Raw genomic sequence first — 22,683 nt, forward strand, 5'->3', positions numbered from 1 at the left:
AGTGTTGCACTTAACCCAAAATTTCCCCAGATCTGTAATTTGCTCGGCTGGATACTTTTACTGGACACAACATTTTCAACTCCTAATACGTCAGCCATGCTACCAAGCTACTGAGAAATGTTTAAACAAAATTGCAATGCAGGGTCTTGCCACATGAAAACAAAACGTTTTGCCTGTCTAGCGTTTTCATATAAATTATTTTTCCAAAATGGCAGCCACTACTCAGATCTTCTTTAAACAGCCACTCACAAACCCGTTCAGGAACTAACAAGCAGGCATATTCCCAAGAACCCAAACTGTGAGAAGGAAACCATTTTTGTAGACCTACAGTGAATTTCTGGTTCACCTCCAGGTCAATCTAAGACTGGATCCCAAATCAAGAAGAAAAAACAAACAGCAGCAGCAGAAGGCATCAGAAGTAGAAAAAAATTACCATCTAGCCCACTTCAGGGATTGAACCTGGGACATTCTGCGTTCAAAGTGGGTGTTTTACCCACAATCACTTCTGCATTCAAAGTGGGTGTTTTACCCACAATCACTTCTATACCATCATTTTTATAGTTCGCTTACAACCATTATATGTCAATGCTATGCCACTCACTCCAAATATTCGCCATCTTAATTGTAATTGCAATTTGGGGAGTATTGTGGCTGTCCTATGGGGTGTTTAAATTGTTTGTATTGGTGGATTTGTACTGCGATTGTTATATGATGTTTTATTGTGAACCGTCACGAGCCAGCTTCCTGGGAGCAGCGGTATACAAATCTAATAAATAAAATAAATAAATCGAGATGACATGCCACAGGAAAGCCCAACCTCAGCAGCAGATGCAACAATCCACCTCTAACGCCTCCTGAATACTTAATCTCACAAATCCTTAGTTTCTCACACTGTACATAGAGAGCCACAAAGAAACGCAGTTCCACAGGGTGGTAGAAAGTGCATCAAGTCACAGCAGACTTAAGATGAGCCCATAGGGTTTTCAAGGCAAGAGAAGCTCAGAAGTGGTTTGCCACTGCCTGTCTCCATGTTATGATGCTGATATTCCTTGGAAGTCTCCGATTCACATAGTAGCAACGGCCAACCCTGCTTAGCTCCTGCAATCTAATGAGATTGGGGTAGCCTGGGCTACCCAGGGCAGGTCAGTTCCACATACAGGTATTCCATTCCAAACACATACAGCTCTCTAATTAGTGCTTCTCATAAACAACCTTTCCCATCTGGATAGATTCAGGTGGGGAGCGGTGCTGGTCTAAAGCAGCAGAATAAAGATCAGCGGCACCTTTAAGGCCAACGAAATTTTATCAAAGGCATACGCTTTCGAGAGATTACACCTTGAATAAAACTTTGCTGGTGTTAAAGGTGCCAATGGACTTAAACTTTATTCTTTCCTGTCTAAGAGAGTTGGAGTAAACACCTTCTCTCTTTCTCTTCCCAGTGAGAACTCCAAAAGGCCAAAAAAAGCTTCCCATTCCTCTTTCCTTCGCGGGCTAGCAGAAAAATTCTCTCTGATTTCTCAACGTGCACAGTCTTGCACATATAACTCTACCTGACAATGATGAACTCACTGTGAGTACTTCAATATATGCCACCACTGGGGGCCTCAATTTAACCAACTTGCAGAGTTTTTAACATTCCATTCTGCTCTGCCTCTGCAATTATTTCGGAGGCATTTCTGGCAGAGGAAGAAGTTGGGGAACAGTCCATTAGCAAGGTAGCAACAACTGAGTATTGTCATTTGGACTGACTTCTGTCTGCAGGCATTTCTCCATGGCGAGATCAGAGGCGCTGGACAAACGTCATGTGCCCAAGGACTCTTGACTCATAGCTTATGACCTACAGTAGCCAGCCCAAGGAATTACGGTAGGCCCTTTTCGGATGGGTTATTCTTATGCCCTTGCTTCAATTATATTGTTATCTTTAAACAGCTTTGGGTTTCTTCAGGAAGAATTAGCAGAAAAGAAAGGCCTTAATAAAAATAAAGACATAGTGTCTAAAAGAAGAGATACCAGTGCAAAAGCCCACCGTCCTGCTTAGAAAGAGTTCCCCCAGCTCCCAGATGAACAAAGATAATGGCTAGGTCAGGGGTAGTCAAACTGCGGCCCTCCAGATGTCCACGGACATCTGTAGGGCCACAGTTTGACTACCCCTGGGCTAGGTACTCTGAATATGCTCCTTTGACATGGCTATATTACTTACAAATTTCAAGACAACTTTAGCTTTGGAAGCAGACGCCAGAGTTAAATCCTGAGTAAACTCTGCTTAAACTGAGCCAGCTTTTACAAGGGCCAATTTACCGTATTTGCCGGCGTATAAGATGACCCCACAACATTTCCACTGAAAATACAGTACTATGGGCCACTATGGGCAGCTATGTCTAATCCAACTGAAGTGCACCCAGCATATAAGACGACCCCCCCACTTGGAACCATGTTTTTCAGGGGGGGGGAAGTAGTCTTATACGCCAGCAAATACTGTACACAGCTATTTTGGAAACTTTATTCATATCCTTGCAAATGTTGTTCTGCTATGGATGAAAACTACATCCAAGTCAAGTTGGCTTCCTTGGGAACTGATCAAGTATGCCTGGGAAGAGACAAGATTAAACTGAGAACTGTCACGTTAAAATAAATTATCTCACAGCGTCACCAATTATAAAGAAAGCATTTCTATACATGGTTTTAAAATCAAATGGAGGGTTTTCCCTGGGAAGTGGATCCAGATTCAGGAGAAACTGCACTCTTTATTATGATATCTCTCAGTCCACATTTTTGTGAGCATCTAGAATTGCACCAGGAAGTCTGCAAAACTATCTCAAAACTATCTTGCTGGAGGAGAGATGCCTGTATTATCACCACCTCCCCTTTTATTTCACAAGAAGATTTTGGTTTCATTCCACTAGAAAGCCTCTGGAACAAGTGTATTTACTAAATTTACAACCCATTTGTTTTACTCCAGTACAGACCCAGACTAGCATACAACATTCTCCCCACTCCCTTTTATCCACACAACCCTGTGAGGTAATTAGACCAGTGGTCCCCAACCTTTTTATCACTGGGGACTGGTCAACACTTGACAATTTAACTGAGACCCGGGGGGGGGGGGTAGTCTTTTGCCAAGGGACGTCGCCGCCGCCACCTGAGCCCCTGCTCCGCTTGCTTTCCCGCTGGTGCCCCTGACTTCCTGCCGCCCACTGGGGGGCGCTGCCAGTAGGGGAGCCCCTGAGGCAGCAGCCGGGGAGGAGGACGAGGAGGAGCTGTGGCCTGGTACCGACTGATCTATGGACTGATACCGGTCCCCTGACTGCAGGTGGGGACAGCTGGATTAGACTGACTACCTCAAGGTCAACAAGTAAGCTTCTAGGGCAGAGTGGGGGGATGGCAGATCCCAGTCCATTACTCTACATCTTGTTATGATCTCCTTACTCCTGCATGGAATCAGGTAAACCTTTGCCTCAGCAATGTTTGGTGAAGTTCCACAGAATCTTGAGGCTGGAAAGCTCTTTTTGCCCATTCAGATGGATTCTGCATGGAGACTATCCCCCCAGAGTTTAAGGTGTTTGGATAGAGTCATCATAGTCCCCAGTGTGCCCATATATTTGTCTTTCTACCCTGTTACCATTCCCGTAAAGCATATTGTGATCATGTTCCTTTGCTTGTTACACACATTTGCACCCCCCCGTACAAAAACACTGTTAAAGGCAATAGTAACTATAATTTTGAAATGTGTTAAGTGTATTTATCCGCATTTTATTCTTGCATATTTTAAGAATTTTATGATTTTGGCTGACACTGCAATCCACCCAGAGTCCTTCTGAGAAAGGGCAGGATAAAAGTCAAACTATACATGAGTATTTACGAATTTGAGCTGGCGACACCCTCCAGGCAGGTCCAGAATGGACAAAAAGAATAAAATTTTAGAAGACAAAAAGCCAACAGGTTTCTTAATGAGACTGGACTCAGAATTGCTACCCATATAATTACTACCACGCACAATGTAGACCACGCAGAAATAACCGGAGTGTGTGGGAGCATGGGGTAGGGGTGGGGAATAAAGGAAACCTCCCAGGTTGTAATTGAAATTCCCAAGCTTCCTCCAATTCAACAGCTCTCTACGCAATTAGGAACATAAGAAATTGCTTCAAAGAGCCACAAACTGACCTTGCACTAAAAGGTGTCGGTCAAACAAAAAAAAACAACCCCCCCCCCCAAAAAACACAACTGCCTACTAGACATCATACTGTGTTTTATTTTGTTTTAAATTTTGTTTCATGCTCAGAAGACTCTGCATGAGGGAATCAAAAAGCCTTTCAGAATATGAAATATTGTGTAGATACAAGAAAGAATTTGGGCCTTTGTTCTCCCCTCCCGCGCACACAAACAGGTTGATATGAAGGACGTAGGAAGTCACACAACAACCAAGCTCCTCCCACCCCAACCCCATGTACTCAGCTTTCTATTCACAGTAGGCTCGTACCCTTTCATTGTAGTCATACCCCAGGGAAAGTCATGCTGCCCTGTTTTCTCACGGCCCTCCCAGGATTGCATATCAGGGGCCAATTCTTCTCGATAATCAACCTCTTGCCTACAAACCATCCATTTCTCTGGAACTATTTTTCTAGCAGGATTTTCTGTTCTACTTATCAGCTTTCCCCCTGCCTTGTCTCTATGGTGGGCACATCCAAAACGTGCAGGAACGACCTCAGAAACCTAGCTGAATGACTAATTCAGAGAGCCAGCTTGGTGTAGCAATTAGGAGTGCGGACTTTTAATCTGGCGAGCTGGGTTTGATTCTGCTCTTCCCCACATGCAACCAGCTGGGTAACCACAGCACTGATAAAGCTGTTCTGGCCAAGCAGTGATATCAGAGCTCTCTCAGCCTCACCTCCCTCACAGGGTATCTGTTGTGGGGAGAGGAAGGGAAAGGCGATTGTAAGCTGCTTTGAGACTCCTTCGGGGAGAGAAAAGTGGCATATATTCTAGAAGATGTATTGAGGTTTCTTCCCCCTTCTTCTTTACATGTAATAACCCTTTTCCCCCTACCTACAATAACATATTATTTGTTTCCATCAATACATTGTTTTTAACATTGTTTTATTATCTTAATATTTTTATGTAGCAATACTTCTGTATTTTTACTACACATATCAATTAACTTTTATAATGAATTACAGTTTCTATTGATGCATTATTTATATGGGTCAATCGACCGAATAAACATACTGTACTGTACTGTGGCATATAAGTACCAACTCTTCTTCTTCTTCTAATATAAAATTCCCAAGCAAATTAATTTCATGAAGACTACTTCTTCATTCATATGGGTTCACAAGGGATGTTCGGCATGCTGAGTAAATAAAGATGGGACCATATTTACAACAGCTCCATCAGAAGAATAAGCCTCTCCTCCCACACCACCCCCAATCAACAGTGTGTTATCATGGGCACTGCTCTTCCTGGAAAAGCAAGCATTACGTAACCAGCGACACACCATCAAGACGACCAGGCCTGCAACCAACAGCCTGCATAACATACACAACTTGCCAGTTTCCCAAGGATTAGGACAACCAGTTAATGGTTGCGGAACTCAGCACTTAAGAGCTAAAAAGCAACGAATACCAGAAGACTTTGTAGTGGTTCTTGCTGCCTGTTTGCAGGCTACAATGCACCAATTTCTGGAGCTTGGACAGCTTAGACTCATAGAATCATAGAGTTGGAAGGGGCCATACAGGGCATCTAGCCCAACCCCCTGCTCAGCACAGGATCAGCCCTAAGCATCCTAAAGTATCCAAGAAAAGTGTGTATCCAACCTTTGCTTGAAGACTGCTAGTGAGGGGGAGCTCACCCCCTCCTTAGGCGGCTTCCTCCTTAGGAAGCTTCAACCTTCTTGGTCAAGCTGGACAACCAAACGGGGTTGTGCATGCGTGTTTAAGCCACTGAAAACACGTACTCAGTGAGATCAGAACAGAAGACAGACGAAAAGACTTAATGAACCTCCAAGACAACACTGAAGCCTGGTGGCCATGGACGCCCTTCCTACTTATGCGCTGAGACTAACCAATATAGTGGTCATAGAGAAAGGGAAGCAAATCTGGCTGGACTGGATTGTCAAAGGTAGACTCTGAGAAGCACAGCAATTTTGTCCTAACATGACACAGTAGCCTTAGTCTAGCACAGCCAATTGGAAAATGTTTTCATAAAACAGATGTAGAATTGCATTTGGTTACTAGCATTTGTGCTCCTCAGGGTCAGGGGAAATGATGTCTTATTAATACGTAGTTTCAGGCATTATCACTCTGGAGAAGAACTTTTAACAAGTGGCTGAAATATCCACTGGTCCGTCACATGATCCTGGCAAACAAAACATCACAGGTATGTCATATATTATTTTATTTGTTTTTCGCAAAAGCTACAATGGCTACCAAATAACTGTGTTCAGGACATTCAATTTACTTGTCAATTTAGTGGTATAATTTATACTAAATTTCCTTTTGCACAAACAAATACTAGTCTTCTTTGAACACTATCATCTTATTCAAAATGAACCCAATTCTAGCAATGCTTCCTCTTCCCTAATTTATTTTGCCTAGCATTCTTGAATCCATTGTGCTTGCGTTTGAATTGTGGCAATTCAAAAGAAGCAACGGTCCGCTTCTGAATATGAAATACAAATCTAAAGGCTTCCTGGCCACTGGAGACAGTATTATATTGAGCACGTCTGAGATGTTTTAGCACAACACCCATACAAGATGTGTGTTTAGAAGGCAATACATTTTTCAAATGAACGGATTGTTATATTTGCTTCTTAACATTTTATTCCATTGAAATACAAGAGTATCTAGATAGGATAATCCTTCTCTGATTTGATGGTGTCTTCAAAATACTGAACAGTGGCATCAACATGGAGCTGGATTCTTATTAGCATCTTATGCTTCCCACTGTCGGCACACCAATGCCAATAACAATGAAAACCCTGCTGGAGCAGACCAAGGAGACACTGAATTCTAGCAACATGACAGAGGACAAATACATTTCCTTCACTCCATTCTCAAGGAACGGAAATCTGTGTTGCATTTTAGCCCTGCAGATCCTTCAGCCTGTTGCAAAAATAAAAGATATTCCCACAGTTGAGTTCAAATGATCCATGCACAGGTTTCTGTGGCTGTACAGTTTTAGAAACCCAAGAAGGTGCACGCGAAAAGAGAATTTCTTCTCCATCCAGCCTCCCATCCAGCGGTGTATGTAATGCAATTGTACAGTCAAAACCTGCCTTTCTCATGGAGCCATCTTGCTTTTGTGTCAACTGGAAAGCTAAGAGCAAACTAAAGTGCCCATTTCTGCTCTGTGGCTAATCTCTGTTGGAGTGGGGTGTATTCATACTTTTTTAGCTCAAACTCAACATCTGCAAAGGATCCAAGAATAGCAATGGCATCTGGTAAATAACCAGTCAGCCACAAAGGAAATAAATGAACAATGTATGGCAGCCTTTCTCAACTTGTTGGCTATTGAGAAACCCCTGAAATGTCCTTCAGGCTTTGAGAAACCCCAGAAGAGGCATGACTGTACAGAATATAATTAGAAAGGACAGCTGGGTACACACCCACTTTTTGGAGGGAGGAGCAGGTCGACATGACCATATATGGTCCTATCACCCAGGAAATGTTTAACAAATCTTTAAAAAATATTTTAAAATTAATTAATTCCCACCCACTTGGGAAACCCTTGGGTTGTCAAGAAACCCCAAAGTTTCACAAAACCCTGGTTCAGAAAGCCAGATATATGGGGAAAAATTCCAACTTCTAACATGTGTAGAATGTGTAACAAGTTCCTTACATCTCTAAGTTCATGTACATGGTGCCTTTAATTTAAATGCTGCTCTACTATTTCTTTATCTTATTGGCAATAGTGAAAAGTGTCACATTAGACGCAAACTTTCATTTTTAACCTGCTTTTCCTATACTGGGTGCCAACCCCACCAACTCGGAACAAAAGCTACTTTATCCAAAGTAGAAACTCTGCTGATGAAACAGAAGGGATGCTAGAGGGCTGTTACTGCCAAAACCCAAGAGAGATAAGTTAAGACTTTCTCTACCCATGTGAGTGGAAACAATGAAAAGGAGTTATCCCTTCTGTGTGAGGTTGTGTGACCATGGGAAGAACATGCTCATGTGAAGGAAAGCACCTGTGTATCTTAGATCATTTCTGAACTTCGCTGCCCCGGCTCTCCACCCCCCCCCCCACCCCGTGCGAGAGCAGGAAGACTTGGGGCAATCTGTCCCAGCTGAAACTCCAGCCTGCATCCTGGCTCGAAGCCTCCAGTGCAGAAATGGTCTTATTAGTGTTTCATTCTATAACCCCCTAGAAGTGCTGCAGGATATTTCTATTCAAACTGATTACAAACTGGTAGGGAAAGGGTGGAATTATTTATTTAGAATGTTTTTATGCCACCTCGCCAGGGACCTCTCTGAGTCAGTTTGCAAGAATAAAGCATTAAAAGATATTATAAAGTCCAGCATTAAAAAAAAACGCATTATTTTAATGATCTACCTCGAGTCCTTCTGAAAAGTAACAGACAAAATCAAATGAAGCAATTGCTTCAGGTTAAATCACAGTGAGTAAATTCCTTGCCATCTCTGATCTCTGCTTCTTCAGCATTATACAAAAAGCAGCAGCAGCTCCAGTTGAGAACCTGTTTCGCTTTGCATTTCCAGGGCACGTGTCTTGAGGCGCTGCTCCTTTTTGAAAAATAAGTTCGTTTTGCCTGATTCCATTTCTTCTACCCGTCAATATTGGCTACTGTGATGATCTTGTCTCGCAAGTAAAAAGGCTGTAACCCATACATCCTCCAGCCTTCAGCGTTTCCATGGAGAAGCAGCAAGCGATTTAAATAAACCTTCTGCAGTTTGAGGCCACAGCACATGCGCTGCCGGATTTCCATACCATACAAAGAGAAGGCAAATGCTGGGACAGGAAGAGGATGGAACAGGTAAACAGAGGAAAGCAAAGAAGCACCGAAAACAGCCACAATATGGGGAAAGAGAAGGGGATGGGTACTGAGGATAGTTACATCTTTGCTGTGCATAGTAAGAAGCCCCACGTAACAGTCCTTTATACAAATAGGTTATTTCAAGCCACTGATGGATGATTATGCGTTTGAATTAAAAAACAAACAGCCAATGAACATGACCAAACAAGCATGGCAGAGGCAGTCTCCTGTATGAAGGGTCGGATCTGAATTGCAGGAAATACTATTTCCTCCCCTCCCTCCCCAGCATAAGACAATCTGAACATTCAACCTCCCTGTACAGCCTGGAGTGATACACATCAGAAGAAGATATCACCCAGGGCTTATTTATCACGTCTCTTGTCTTCAAGTCAAACAAGAGGTCATTTGAAGGGGGGGAAATCAGAGTGATGCAAAGAAATAACCCATTAACACCAATCAACAACTGACGACATAAATACAGTGCAGAAGCCATCCTATTTCAGCCCCTTTCCCCCTCCTTCCAACTTTGCCACTCGCTCCCCTTGCATGCGATGTGACATACGTTATGAATGACTCCCACACAAACACACACACACCCTAATTGTTGTGCTGTAAGCAAAATCCTCACTGCGCTGTTCCTTAATAGCAGCTGCTGAAACAGTCGCACAGATAGATGGGCAATTAGACACTCGTGTCAGAAAGACGGGGTTAGGGCCTGCTGAAATGCCAGTGCAATGAACTGGAGCAGAGATCTGTCATCCGAGGAGCAGCCGTCGCATCGAGCATAGAAATCAAACTAACAGCTATTGCAGAGCGAAATCCCAGTGGTTCCTGGCCAACCATTCACAGCCAGGACTATAAGTTGGCTACTCAAGCCTGCCTGGAGGAAGGCACCAAGAAGAATGCCAACGGTGTCTAGTACCAGCTGCTTTCCCCTCCTGTCACCAAGACTGGGCCAAATTCGGAAACACGATCCTCAGAATAAGGGAATATTCTTTTATGAACAACAACAGGAACAACAAAAAACAGGAATTCAAAGACTGACAAGCAACAAGCTGTACATGCCAGATGCACAGACAGCCCCCCCCGGGGGGGGTGAATTTAAGAGAAAGATTGCATGCTGTGTTTTGGAATGCCGGGAATACCAACCAGAATTAAATGTTATTCAGCTCAAATTCTACTCCCATTGGTTGTCCTTATGACATTACATCCTCATGCAACATAAATATTTATTTGTTCTGCGGAGGGCCTCACACCCGCTGGGGATGTAAAACACTATCTATGTTAAAACTGATTTTTTTTTTGAAAGACTCAATAATAAATAATGCAATGGGCCAGGCTTAGCTTCTTTAAAGGACTGATCTCCCAGAGATTTGCCTCATTTGACTCAGGCCAATCAGAAGAATACCATAAATTTACCTTTGAAAAGCCTTGGAGAGAGGCAATTCCCCCAACCTACTTGCCTACATGTACTCCCTTGCTTCAACCAGTACTAGGCAGGGCCTGCACGGTTTCTGTTCTCTTTCTGTCCTGTTAGGCTTCTAGCAGCTTCCTCTTGCAACCCTCCCTCCCTATTCTGGAGGCTGGGAAACCCGGCAAATCAGGGTAGCAAGTGCCATTCTCCAACCAGGCTTCAGTGTATCTCTGCATCCTTTCCCTAATTGTGACCACAAAGCAACGGACTAGAAAAGGCCACCATACTGGAGAAACTGAACATGTGGCTAATATTTAGCCCTATGAACAAAGGGATAAACCGCTTAGAAGATCTGGAAAGATTCAGAAGCCGAAGGTCAAATAATACAAGACATATTTTTCAGGATGACCATGGTCAGCTCATAGTCAGAGAAAGAGTGCTTGCACTTGAAAGCTTACACCTTGAATAAATCTTTGTTGGTCTTAAAGGTGCCGCTGGACTCTGATTTTGTTTTATTGTCCTTTCATATTAATGCTGAACAAGCCAGATGTTGTTTTGTCCTATCAAATGCTACCACGCAACAGATGTTTGACATATTACTGTTGGTTTTCTAACTATTCTAGTAACCTAGTGACACATGGTTTGTCTTTGTTATAGCACAAAGCTAAACCAGACAGAGGTAGGCTTTCCCAATCAGAGTTTCTTGCATGGGTGGGAGCTAAATTTTTATATATTTCTTAACAATTGTTAAATCTTTATTGGGTGATATGACCATAAATGGTCATGCTGGTCCTCCCCCAGTGTCCAGTGATGAACCTGGAGGGGGTGGGAAGGGGAGGGACCCTAGGTGGGCATGTACACAGTTATGCTTCCCAACTGTATTCTGCACAATTGCACCACTTCCGGGGTTTATGGAAGCCTAAATAATGTTTCAGCGGTTTCTCATCAGTAAAAAAGTTGAAGGCTGAGCTAGCGCATGATATCATGTATCTGAGGATGGTGATTCTGGCTCACAAAAGCCTATGTCATAATAATTTGTCCTGAAGGTGCTACAAGGCTCTTTTGCTGGTTTGGCTACAGCAGACTAATACAGATATCACTCAGAAATTAATCAAACGGTTTCTCAGGCCATGTGGCTTTACAAGGCAACACAGATGAAGAGGGCCATAAACTCCACTGTGCTACATTAGTTTTAGTACTTATCTACTTGGGTCTGATCCACATCACCTTTTAGCACCACTAGATGTACCTCAACACAAGCCTCGGACACACACTGTTTAATTGATGTTAATGAAATATTTATACCCAGCCATCCAATGCAAATGCTTCCTTTGGTTTCAGACAATTAGTCTTAATTTTATCCAGTTAAATCCCTGCGCATAAGAAGTCACTTCATCCTCTTAGATAGAATAAGTACCACATAGACAAAAATGTTGACTGTAGACATAACTACACAGTGTAGATCAGTGTTATATTATGAAGAAGAAGAAGAGTTGGTTCTTATATGCTGCTTTTCCCTACCCGAAGGAGGCTCAAAGCAGCTTACAATTGCCTTCCCATTCCTCTCCCCACAACAGACACCCTATGAGGGAGGGAAGGCTGAGAGAGCCCTGAGGTTACTGCTCAGTCAGAACAGTTTTATCAGTGCCGTGGCGAGCCCAAGGTCACCCAGCTGGTTGCATGTGGGGGAGCGCAGAATCGAACCTGGCATGCCAGATTAGAAGTCCGCACTCCTAACCACTACACCAAACTGGCTTATCCATATATTCATGGGATTTTATAAACACAAAAAGACCAGGAGTGTTAAAAACACAAAGAACTTATCTAACCAGAGTTCTAAAACTTCTGCGGGAAAGGAACAAATTCATACAGTCTATCGTTTTAGATAACGCACAGCACATTCCACCAGATGAATACACAACCCGAATAGCAATGACTCAAGGAATACCACACAACACACATGTGAGTCTAAACCAGGGGTAGTCAAACTGCGGCCCTCCAGATGTCCATGGATGACTTCCATCCTCTTTCGGCACATCACTGTGTAAAGCTTCCGGCATGTTCAGCTGAACTCATATACAATTACTTGGCTATCATCCATAAGGCTAAGCCGTTATACACGTCTCCAAAGGCAGAGCAGTCCTGGGTAGCGCATGTTATAACGTTAGGCATTTTGAATATCCCAGGTTGTCAAATGCCGCTTGTTTCTTGCAAAATGTTATTTGAACTTGCCTGGCGATTTGATACAATTGCTAAATGATCCTATTTGCTGCCTAAATCTACACAGCTTATTAGATTCCTCTGTTTTTACCAAGTTGTTTCACTTCTGTTTTAGGATAAGGTGACATTCTATTGCCCCAAAGATATGCAATTTGCTCAGCTCTTATACAATGCATTATGTAGGCTACATGTAGAAAAATAGAGTTATCTAACATAACAGGCACTGTATGCATATTTGACAAATCAAGGCTGGTGAGAAGGTTAAACACAAGAAAGCTTAAAAAAAAAAAGTAGTACACTATCCTGGAATGAATCATGCTGCACGTTATCTGCAAAGTGACAGCTTCGAACAAAATATTGAAGTGGGGGCAGGCTATTAAATTTGACAAGAGGTTTCCTTTGGTTTTCAATGAGAACTGTCCCCAGTACTCAGAGGCGACACTATTCTGAGATCACTTTCCATACTATTTCCCTGATCAGGTAAAAGCTTCGTAAACCCAGCCTCATCAAGCCAATATTCAACATTTTTAGTGCATGTTTCGAACAAAACTCAACATGAGAATACTTATTGCCATCAAGGGAGGGCTATGACAGCAGCCTTCGTTTCATCAGCTCCGCCGGGGGAGATGAGAATCTCGAACACAGGCCTCTGGAAGCACAAAAGATGTATCCCGCTTTGTTCAATGCTTAGATACACACATTTCCCAACTTTTAATTCATGCGCTGCTTTCCTACGGGAGAAAATAAGTTTCTCTTTGCCCAAGCCCAATGGATACAAATAATCCTAAAAGAACCGTATCAGCATAAAAATAATAAAGGGGGGGGGAATCTTAGTGGCTTCAGCATCATTCTGTTTTAACATCCAGAATAATCTCTCAGTGGAACAATGTTCCACTGATAATTACTAGGGCCTGAAAGATTATATTCACGAATAGAACTCTCTGATTCAAAATAATAGAACGCCGGGCATCTCCTTGCCTGGCACAACGGCCCCCTACGTAGGGGTCAAAAGCTGAAGTACAGCTGGAATCACATTTATTGGAACAGGCTCAGGAAAGCTACCCTAAAGAGGAGCTTTCACCAATGTACACTGCCGTTAATAAACTGCTTCCTAATAACAAAGCCCATGAAAATGTGCACTAACTGTGTTTGCACGCTCCCTTCCTTCTTGCACTCCTGGCCTGAATGCTTCTCTGCCCACCCTCCCTCCCTACTCCCCTTTAAGCACCAAAGGCTGGAAGGCATGCAGCTCAGTGTACTGAAATAAAGAATATCTCTTGAAGACTCCTTTTCATGCTCTCACAACAAAAATCACAAAAGGAAGACTTGGAGGTCACATAATACTAACCTGGCTGTTTCAATAGCCAGCAGAAGACGACACACAGGAATGTAAGTACCTCTTTTAGTTGCCTCGATTCAGCCACTGATTTAAATCAGTTGTTACATGTGTAATTAAGCAAGGATGTGAAAGTATTAAAACGGACACAGAAGTAGATGGTGTGTGCCCTTGCATGCAGAGCATTTAACTTGAGCGTGATAATTTACACTATGTATCATATTTTACATGGATTGTAGAAAAGCCTAAGGGCACGATCCAGGCAGATTTTTTTGCGGGTGAAAAAAAGGAAGGGCCCTCTTTGACCACTCAGAAAGGCTATGCTGGAGGTCATGGGAGACCTGCATGTACAAAAACCATGTCAGATACAGTGTTAATACAGAGAGGAATTTGAAAAGGGGGGAAAAGCTACCTGTATCTCTCTCTGCATGTGACATCAAACTACTTTCCTGTTCTCTTAAAAGGCAAAAGCTTCTGTTACGCACATCTTTCTCTGAACTCAAACCAAGCAAGACAGGCAGAGCAAAACTCAAGAACTATATATCTGTCAAGCGTCTGCTCTATGAATACAATTCCAAACACTCAAAGTGTTTGGAATAGACCACATTTCTGATGGCTTGCGGATTTTGGTTGGTTTAATTTATTATTAATAAAGTTTTAAATGCTTTACATCCCATTTGCCGAAAGCAGCTGAATCAAGCACACACTATATTGTGCGGAATATTCCTGCAAGAAGGGGAAGTTGAACCAATAGAAGAAAAAACACTTGATGAGCTCATACCCACAATGAACTGGTGAATGCTGTCCCCATCCCTTAAAGATTTCACCATAAAAATAATACCTTGCGAGAGGAGCTACGCAAATGTTCTCCCATTACACTTTGTCATATTTCTCTCTCCGCCTATTAATCAATTCGAAGCAAAACTTCCAACAAGAATAAAGAAACTCTGCACACAAGAGAACAAAGGTGAATTTGTACCCTCTCAGCTAAAGCCCCATGGCCGGATTAGGAAACCAGATGAATAGTTTTGGGGAGGGGGTATACCGACTGTCAGAAATAGCTCAGGTTTATTTACACACACACACAAATGAACCTAGATTCAAGTGTGTCGCTGTGTGGGTCTGAAGTAGCACAACAAAATTTGAGTCCAATAGCACCTTTAAGACCAAAAAAGATTTATTCAAGGCGTGATCTGGAAGTGTGCAGACACACGAAAGCTCACGCCTTGAGTAAATCTTTGTTGGTCTTATAAAGGTGCTATTGGACTCAAATTTTGTTGTACAAATGAGCCTAGTAATTTCATACAGTGTTACTCCAATCTAAACCAGATTGTTTAAATGTGTGCTTGAACTGGAGTGACTCCGCATAGGGAGGTACTGTAAATATGTTTTGGAAGGCATTTGAGTGACAGTCACTAGAACTGTTCTTGGCCAATTATGAGGCAAATACTTTGCTTGCCATTTTCTATCTTATTTACATCCTGTGGAAAAACTGGATTAAATATTCAAGGATGCTGCGGCTGCATTAGCAGAGAGACAGGAAACCCAAACATGCAGTTCCCAGTTGGAGAGCTACAATGTTAAGGCTAAACAAGCGGAAAAAATATTTTAAGATGCCTCATAAAAGGATTTTGAGTTTATGTATGTTGCTCCTCTAGTTCTTGGCATTTTCTTTGCTGCACCAATGCCAACGTGTTTCTTTATTTTCTTCAACAACCCAAGGCAAAATCAGAAAATCATTACCTGTGCCTGCACTTCCTTAACCGGATAGAAACCCCATTATGCAAACACCCGGTTTCCTACGTTCCTTCTAGCCTAGCTCACTGCATGTCACTCACGTAGCCCCAGGTCAACATAAATAGCACTCCCATTAATCCAAACTTCCAATTATGCAAATGCTTTCAATGGATCTCCCCATGGCTATTTGAATACATGAAGTTGTTCTGTAGTTGTTTTGATGATGGGGGTGGGGGTGGGGTGGAGGGATTCTCCATTCCCTCTAGATTTTCTTTTAACTGAACACAAGTCAGAGCAACATCACACAAAATTAGTGAAGAAAGAACGCCCACTTATTCACTGCAGGAACAGGATGGAAAGTTTGCCACTAAAACTTTAACCGGGACGGATTTTCTAGAACATGTTCCCGAACCATCATCTGATGAAAGGAGAAAAGGTTGGATACCATGAAAGGGGGGACCCCGTATTTTATTTCAACTCGTCTTAACTTTACTCATTGTTTCGTAGCTTAGCAAGTATCAATAGGTCTATTTTGGCAAGGTGGAGGGAAAACTCTTGACCCTAGTTCAGAATTAATTAGATTTAAATGCTAATTTGAAAAAAAAATAGAATAAAGCACACTTATTCATTCTTAAATCTTATTTTAGCAATTTAAAAGAGATTATATACAAGATGGGAAGAAATGAAGCTTAAATTTCATTTAGCATCTGGATTACAGATTCCTATTAAACAAACCAGAGCTCATTATAAAATCAATATCAACTTAACCAGAGTGCCCCAAGAGAAATAGCAAAAAGGTCACTCCCAGAAATTCAAACAATTTTCCTGCTGGAAGAGCATGATTTTAATTACAGATACTATTAATTAGAACTGTCACAGCAAAGACTATCCTCTTACTTATCGCAACTAAAAGTATGATTTTCCTCCCAGATCATTAAATGTATATATATTCGTGGGGGGGGGGCTGTATTAATTGTAAATAAAGCCTTAGGTAAAATTTAACAACAAGGTATGCAGGTTAGTTAGTTATTATGGCTATACTCTTTTCCTCAGCAAGGGGACATTCAATGAAAAATCACCCTTTTCTCATCTTTGATAACGTGGTCTCTCTGCATTTTGACTGCTTTTCTCCTCATGCTTAAAACTTGTATTATAAGCTTTCCCCCTGAAATGCTAATAGCTTGGTGCATGTTTGAATTCATCACTCTCACTGAAGGCTTCATCAGGCATGCAAAGTTTCCCATGCAGATGTACACCCCTTCCAACAGGAGGAAATCGCACTTTTTAAATGTAACTTAAGGGTGAGAAAAATTAGAGGAAGGAAAAGTGGATCAATTTATTTGATGTTTTATAAATCAGTTTCTGTTCACACGATATCTAAGCAAGCGCATATGGCATTCAGAGAATACACCAGTAAAAATAAAAATCAACAGCTTTAACTCCAAAAATTCACTAGGTATTTTATTATTTGAATCCATCTAACCGTTGTTCCAAGAGCATGTTTAGGCACTGTCTTCAGATAAATTTCAGGAAAAATTCTATATGGGTACTAAGATTTGTGAAAATGAGTCAGTAAACCATATCCTTTGTCCAGTCATACAATATTAAATAAACTAAATTATAGATGTTTCCATGCAGTACCAAAATATTTACCATGATATTTAAAAAAAAAACATTCTATTCCACAGCTTTCCAACAACAACAACAAGAGCCTCTGGAAATGGCTTTCCATTTGCAATTAACAATTTTAGACCAAGTAATAATATTTAAACCAAGCTAACAACCACCACTAATCAAAAAACCGCGTAAAGACAGCACCTATAATATCAAACACAAAGTCTAAGGATGACAGGTCAGTAATTTAAGCTGCTCTTGGCTAATGTTTCAGAAACAGCACTTTTATCTGACAAAGATTTTGAATTTATTGTAAACCACCTATAATATTGTTATTTATGATTTGCTCGGCATCAGTCTCTTGCCATTGTTCTCAGAGAAATAGGCCTGCTTTTAACTCCTCCAGCTCCCGCAAATTTATCAGCATTATATTCCACTTTATCTGAATAATGGGAGAAACTGACAACAGCTCAGGTCAAAGGTTCTTTTCATATCAGACCTTCGTGAAGTCAATGATTCAAAGCCAGGAACACCTTCAGATAACTGCATGCCTCATAAATTGTAAAGATTTTTTAATATCTACACTGCAGTGACAGATTCTGGATATTAATGTTATTTTTTTCCAGAGGCACCGCAATTGCCAACTACTCCTTTTAACATTTCTAATTAGAGGCACATTTACAGAGAGCTACAAGAATAGACAAGATTAATAACTGGCAATAAAAAGCTGTTATAGTCTATCTGGGGGAATATTAATGGAGGGAGTCCAAGGAAGGCATTGTTTAAAGGGGGGGAAACACCACCATGGCTACAAATAAATAAAAGCAGCACTCCCTTGCGCGGGGGAACGACAATAAATAACACTTTTAAATGTCCAAGGGAAAGAACACATGGAGGGAGCGGAGAAATCAGTCCCTTACCTGATAAGCCGCAGTAGCATCCGACCCAGAATCGGAGCCCAGGCTGGCCAGCTTCTCCTTCAGTTTGTGATGTGAGCTGTGGCGGAGGCAGTAGATGACCCCAGACGCCACAAGGATCCCAAAAATGCAAGCAATGGAGAGGAGCGTTAGGATGATGAATTTGGTGGCATCTTCTTCTTCTCCGGCATGGTGGGGCAAAAACCGTAGCTTGCTTTTCTGTATTTTAAAAACAGGGAGAAGAGAAACGCTCAAGGGTTTGCTTTAAGGCAGAAGTAAGATGTAAGCCCCGTAACGGCCGTCAGCAAAATTATTACGGTAACATTAGGAGAAAACTCCACCATTCCACTTTACTGCGAATCAAGTTCCCCCCATCTTGCAGTTTTTCTGCTGGCTTTGACATTAGTTCCAACACATTCCAATTTGGTGGAACGGGTGCAACAGAAAGGTAAGCCAATTCTAGACAGGTTTATTTCCAAATATTCCCCCCATGTTTCCTATGTGTGGCATTTACTACTTCTAGTACCAAGGCAGTCCGATTGGGTAGAAGCTTCTAACAAAGTCAGACTGAGTTCAATGAGACTTTCCCCCCAGTACACATGCACAGTGCCACAGCACTAAATTAAACCGGTGCTAAACAAATAAAAAGCCCCCCAAAAAACAAACAGATTCCTCCCCCCACACACACACACATACACTCAATTTAAGCATTCCTTAGTAACACATACCTGGCCTCATTTCTAAAAAGCTAGATAAAGTGTCCAATAAGATACTGGAAATTGGTGTGAGGGGGAAAAAAATGACTTCCAACAGCAAACATCGCAGGCTGGAGAGAGAGAGAAGATGTACTCTGTCTACAGCAGCTAAGGTTCTTCATGATGCTTTTTTATGTGAAAAGTCAAGCGTGCCTTTCTTCATCCAGGGATTAAATCAGCCATCCTAGAAATCTGTCCAGCCGGCTCCTCAAGACTCCCGCGCGCCATTGCCAGGGCGCTTTTATGGCAATTATTAGGAAACAGAGTTTTCAAATGGGAAGCAGGGAACGGCGCAGGCTCTCTCGACCCGTCGAGGGGGAAAGGAGAGAGAGAGAGAAAGCCAAGCAGGCTCAAATCCTTGAGGGAAAAGGGGGCGGAGGGAGGGGAAAGAACGCGGCTCCAAACTCCTCCGGATTGCTTTTTTTTTTAAAAAAGGAGGTCTCGTTTTTGTGCGCGTGCAGCGACGGCAGGGCAATCCAGGCGCCGCTTCCCACTCCTCTCCACGCGCCCCAAAAAAGTTGTCCCGCCATTTCCTCTCATTAGCTTCATTACCAGCTACATTAGCGACAATTAAAAGCGCAGCCTGGCCCTCAAAGGCTCGCCGGCGCGCGCGGGACAATTATGACGCGGCCGCGCCAAGAGCGAGCCGGGAAGCCGCGGCGTCGGGCCAGGCGAGCGGGGCGCCTCCGGGGCGGAAGGCAGGGACGGGGACCCTCCGGCGCACGAGGCGCTTCGGCCGGGCACACGGGAGCCTTGGCACGCCCGGCCCGTGGCGCGTAAAAGCCGCAGCGCCAGCCTCGCCTGCTGGAGAGCGAGCGAGCGACTGACTGACTGGCTGGCTGGCGGCCGGCGGGAGAGGCAAAGCGGGCGCGCCCTCCCTTTCTCTTCCCTGGCTGGCTGGCTGGCCGGCCCTCCTCGCAGGGCGGGGCTCGCTCCCCCCTCCCTCCTTCCTTCCTTCCCGCCCGCCGCGCGCGCCACTTTCGCTTTCTCCGGGAAAACGCCGCCCCCGCCTCGGCAGCCAGCGGGAGGAGCCTTCGCCCCGGCCCACACCTGCCTCGCCGCCCAAGCCCCGCGCTCGCCCAGAAGGTACGCCCGGCAGGGCCCTCTCCAAAGGCGGCCACCGCAACGCCCCCCGACTCTCGAGGAAGCTCTCTCTCCCTCCCTCCCTCCCTCCCTCCCTGCGGCGGACTCTTGGGGGGCGCCGGGCGGCTGTCCGCTTCCCGGGAGACGGGCGGGCGTCAGTGGCGAGGGTCGCTCCCGGGCGCCTCCGCCCTTCCTCGGGGACAGGGGCCGCGGCACACGCCTCCCGCGGGAATCGGGGCAGCAGCGAGCGAGCGAGCGAGCCCGTGACTCCTGCCCGCGGCTGACCCGTCCCGCTCGGCGGGAAAAACAGAGCTCATTGAGAAACGAGCCCACGCCAGACCCGGCCGCAGCCGCTGGACGGACGGCCCTGAATGGACGCCCAACCTTGGCACCCCTGGCGCCGCCACAAGCAGCCCAAGGCCCCCCACTGCCGCCTTCGCCTTCTCCTTCCTTCAGCGCCAACTTTGTGCGCCCACTGGTTGCGCTCCCGCAAAAAGCGCAGCGCTTTTGCAACCAACGCCCCCCCCCCCCCCTCCTTCGCTGGCCGCACTGTATGCCTTGAGGGCTCCCTGAAGGCCAAGGGCACCCAGCTTTTGACGCGAGGCTCCAATCTGCTTAAATAAGAACCCCGCTGAACAGCGTGAAGGTCAGCACCCACCGGGCCTGGAGGAGACGGAGGGGGCTGCAGAGGCAAATCAAACGGCCAGCCGAGCCCTACATTCTTCTAAGCCTAGCAAGCCTCTCTGCCCACTACAGCTAGCCCACTCCTGGTGATCGTGGTCCATGCAGATCTGGAGAGGCACAGTTTGGCCACCCCTGTAGGCAGTCCTGCTCCAACAGCAAACGCTGTTATAGGGCCGGTCTAATGTCTTCAGATGGGCCTCATGTGTCCATCTGCATACGAGGTGCAACACTGGCGTATTTTACCAATCGTTTGAAACGAATGAAACTGTGGGAAGCCAAGCTTGCCTTTAAAAAGTAGACTGGGTTGATTCCTGGAGGAAAGGGCCCATCAGTGGCTACTAGCCAAGGTGAATAATTACAGGGAACAAACAGAGGTGGCGAACCAAAGCTACAAGGCGGCATAAGGAAGGACGTTCTTGGCTTCTATTCCTTGACTTTCCAGGGCAACCAGTTGCCATTGAGGCATCTCTTCGGGTCTTATGAAATCACTGTGCAAAGTACCCATTATAGATGACGGTCATGGGAAGCAGCCCTTTGGGATTAAGAGCCATCACCCCCTTCCCGCAGCCCTGCCTGGCTTGGTCTTACAGGATCCCCAGTATAATATAAAACGAACCAGTTTCTACCTCATTGGGAAAGAGAAAACCAGGAGAAAAATACACAGTTGGAAGAGATTGTAATTAAGCGCGGGAGAATAAAGTGCTGTCAACCGAGCGAAGTAAACAGCCAGATAAGGCGCAGAATGTATTTCTTTTCAATCTTTAGCTGACTATGGAGAGCAAATCACTCTCTCCCTTTCTCTCTCTCTGCAGAGGTTTGTGGGCCGTTGACAGTATTGTTTGTAAATAGCTTTAATTTGATTTGTGCTGTGTGTCCCCCCCCCCCCCTCCAGCAGACTGTCGATCTGGACAGGGGTTTCAAATTGCTTTCCAGATAAGACTGTTCAGGGTTGAAAAATGAGGCGCCCGTAATTCAGGGTGATGCCCTCCTCGCCCACACGCAAACACGCAAGCTGGAGTGTGGATGGCCAGGAAGTTTGAGGCTGCTTCCAAAGAAGAGGGATCTTTCCAGTTAACCCATTCCGGGAGAGGGGAGGAGTAGGGCTGGGGAGGAATTCGCCAAGTTGGCCACGTTTGCTTTAAGATCCAGAAAGCAGGGCTGTATGCTGGGTGAGAAACTTCACTTCGCACGGCCCCTGGCTAAGGTGGGGTTGGGAGTGGATCCAGCTGCACCTCTTAATGAGGTTGACATCCACAGAAGAAAGGCATTTCCATTCCCCATCATTTTCCCACCACAAACGGATCGCAAAGTAAGCCAAGCAGTTTTTTTGGTGTGCGGTGTTCAGTCCTTCACGCTTGCCAGAAAAATAGTGTCAGGACGGGGCTCTTTCTTTGAACATTCTCTCCAGCCCCCTGGCATGCAAAGGTGAGGGGGGGGGGGAAACCACATACACATATCCCTGAAAAGTGCAGTGCCCCTGGAAAGCCCACGCTTCCTTTACTGATACGGGGTTTGACTGCCTGACCAGCTGACGTACCCAGATCTACCCTCTGGTCCAAAGTTTGCTGAGTGATTCTGAATGGATCACAGCCTCTGGATCATCGAGAGGTGAACAGAACCACATAAGCCCCTTGGATAAAACTGCACTCTAAAGTACGCCCTGAAGCAACACGCCGGGCCCGGTATTTTAAAAAAGTCTTTACAGACTTCCGCCCAAAGAGAAGGAAAAGGCGTTTTTTTTTTTAGTTACCAATGCCAGTCCCATGGGGCAGGAGGCGAGGCCAGGCGCAGGACTCTGGCCAGCAAGGTGACTGCCCTCCCCCATCTGCCCCAAGCCGGCCTCCCTTGCTGGGCTTGCATTAAAGGCCAGAGACCGACCCTCCGGCACCAGCACAACCAGGCCACCAGAAGGATGGGGGGCAGGGGCTGCTCCTTTG

General features: G+C 44.6%; 1 protein-coding gene across 1 annotated transcript in view; it reads right to left on the reverse strand.

The window, feature by feature from the left end:
* PTPRN2 (protein tyrosine phosphatase receptor type N2) overlaps positions 1-22,683 on the reverse strand; it is a 532,892-nt gene that overhangs the window by 95,347 nt on the left and 414,862 nt on the right. The window contains exon 13 of the mRNA XM_077303428.1: positions 18,228-18,443. Coding sequence (XP_077159543.1) covers positions 18,228-18,443 — 216 coding nt within the window. The remainder of the gene's footprint in view (positions 1-18,227; positions 18,444-22,683) is intronic.

The sequence above is a fragment of the Paroedura picta genome, chromosome 11 (assembly GCF_049243985.1).
Source record: "Paroedura picta isolate Pp20150507F chromosome 11, Ppicta_v3.0, whole genome shotgun sequence".
Classification (NCBI taxonomy): Eukaryota; Metazoa; Chordata; class Lepidosauria; order Squamata; family Gekkonidae; genus Paroedura; species Paroedura picta.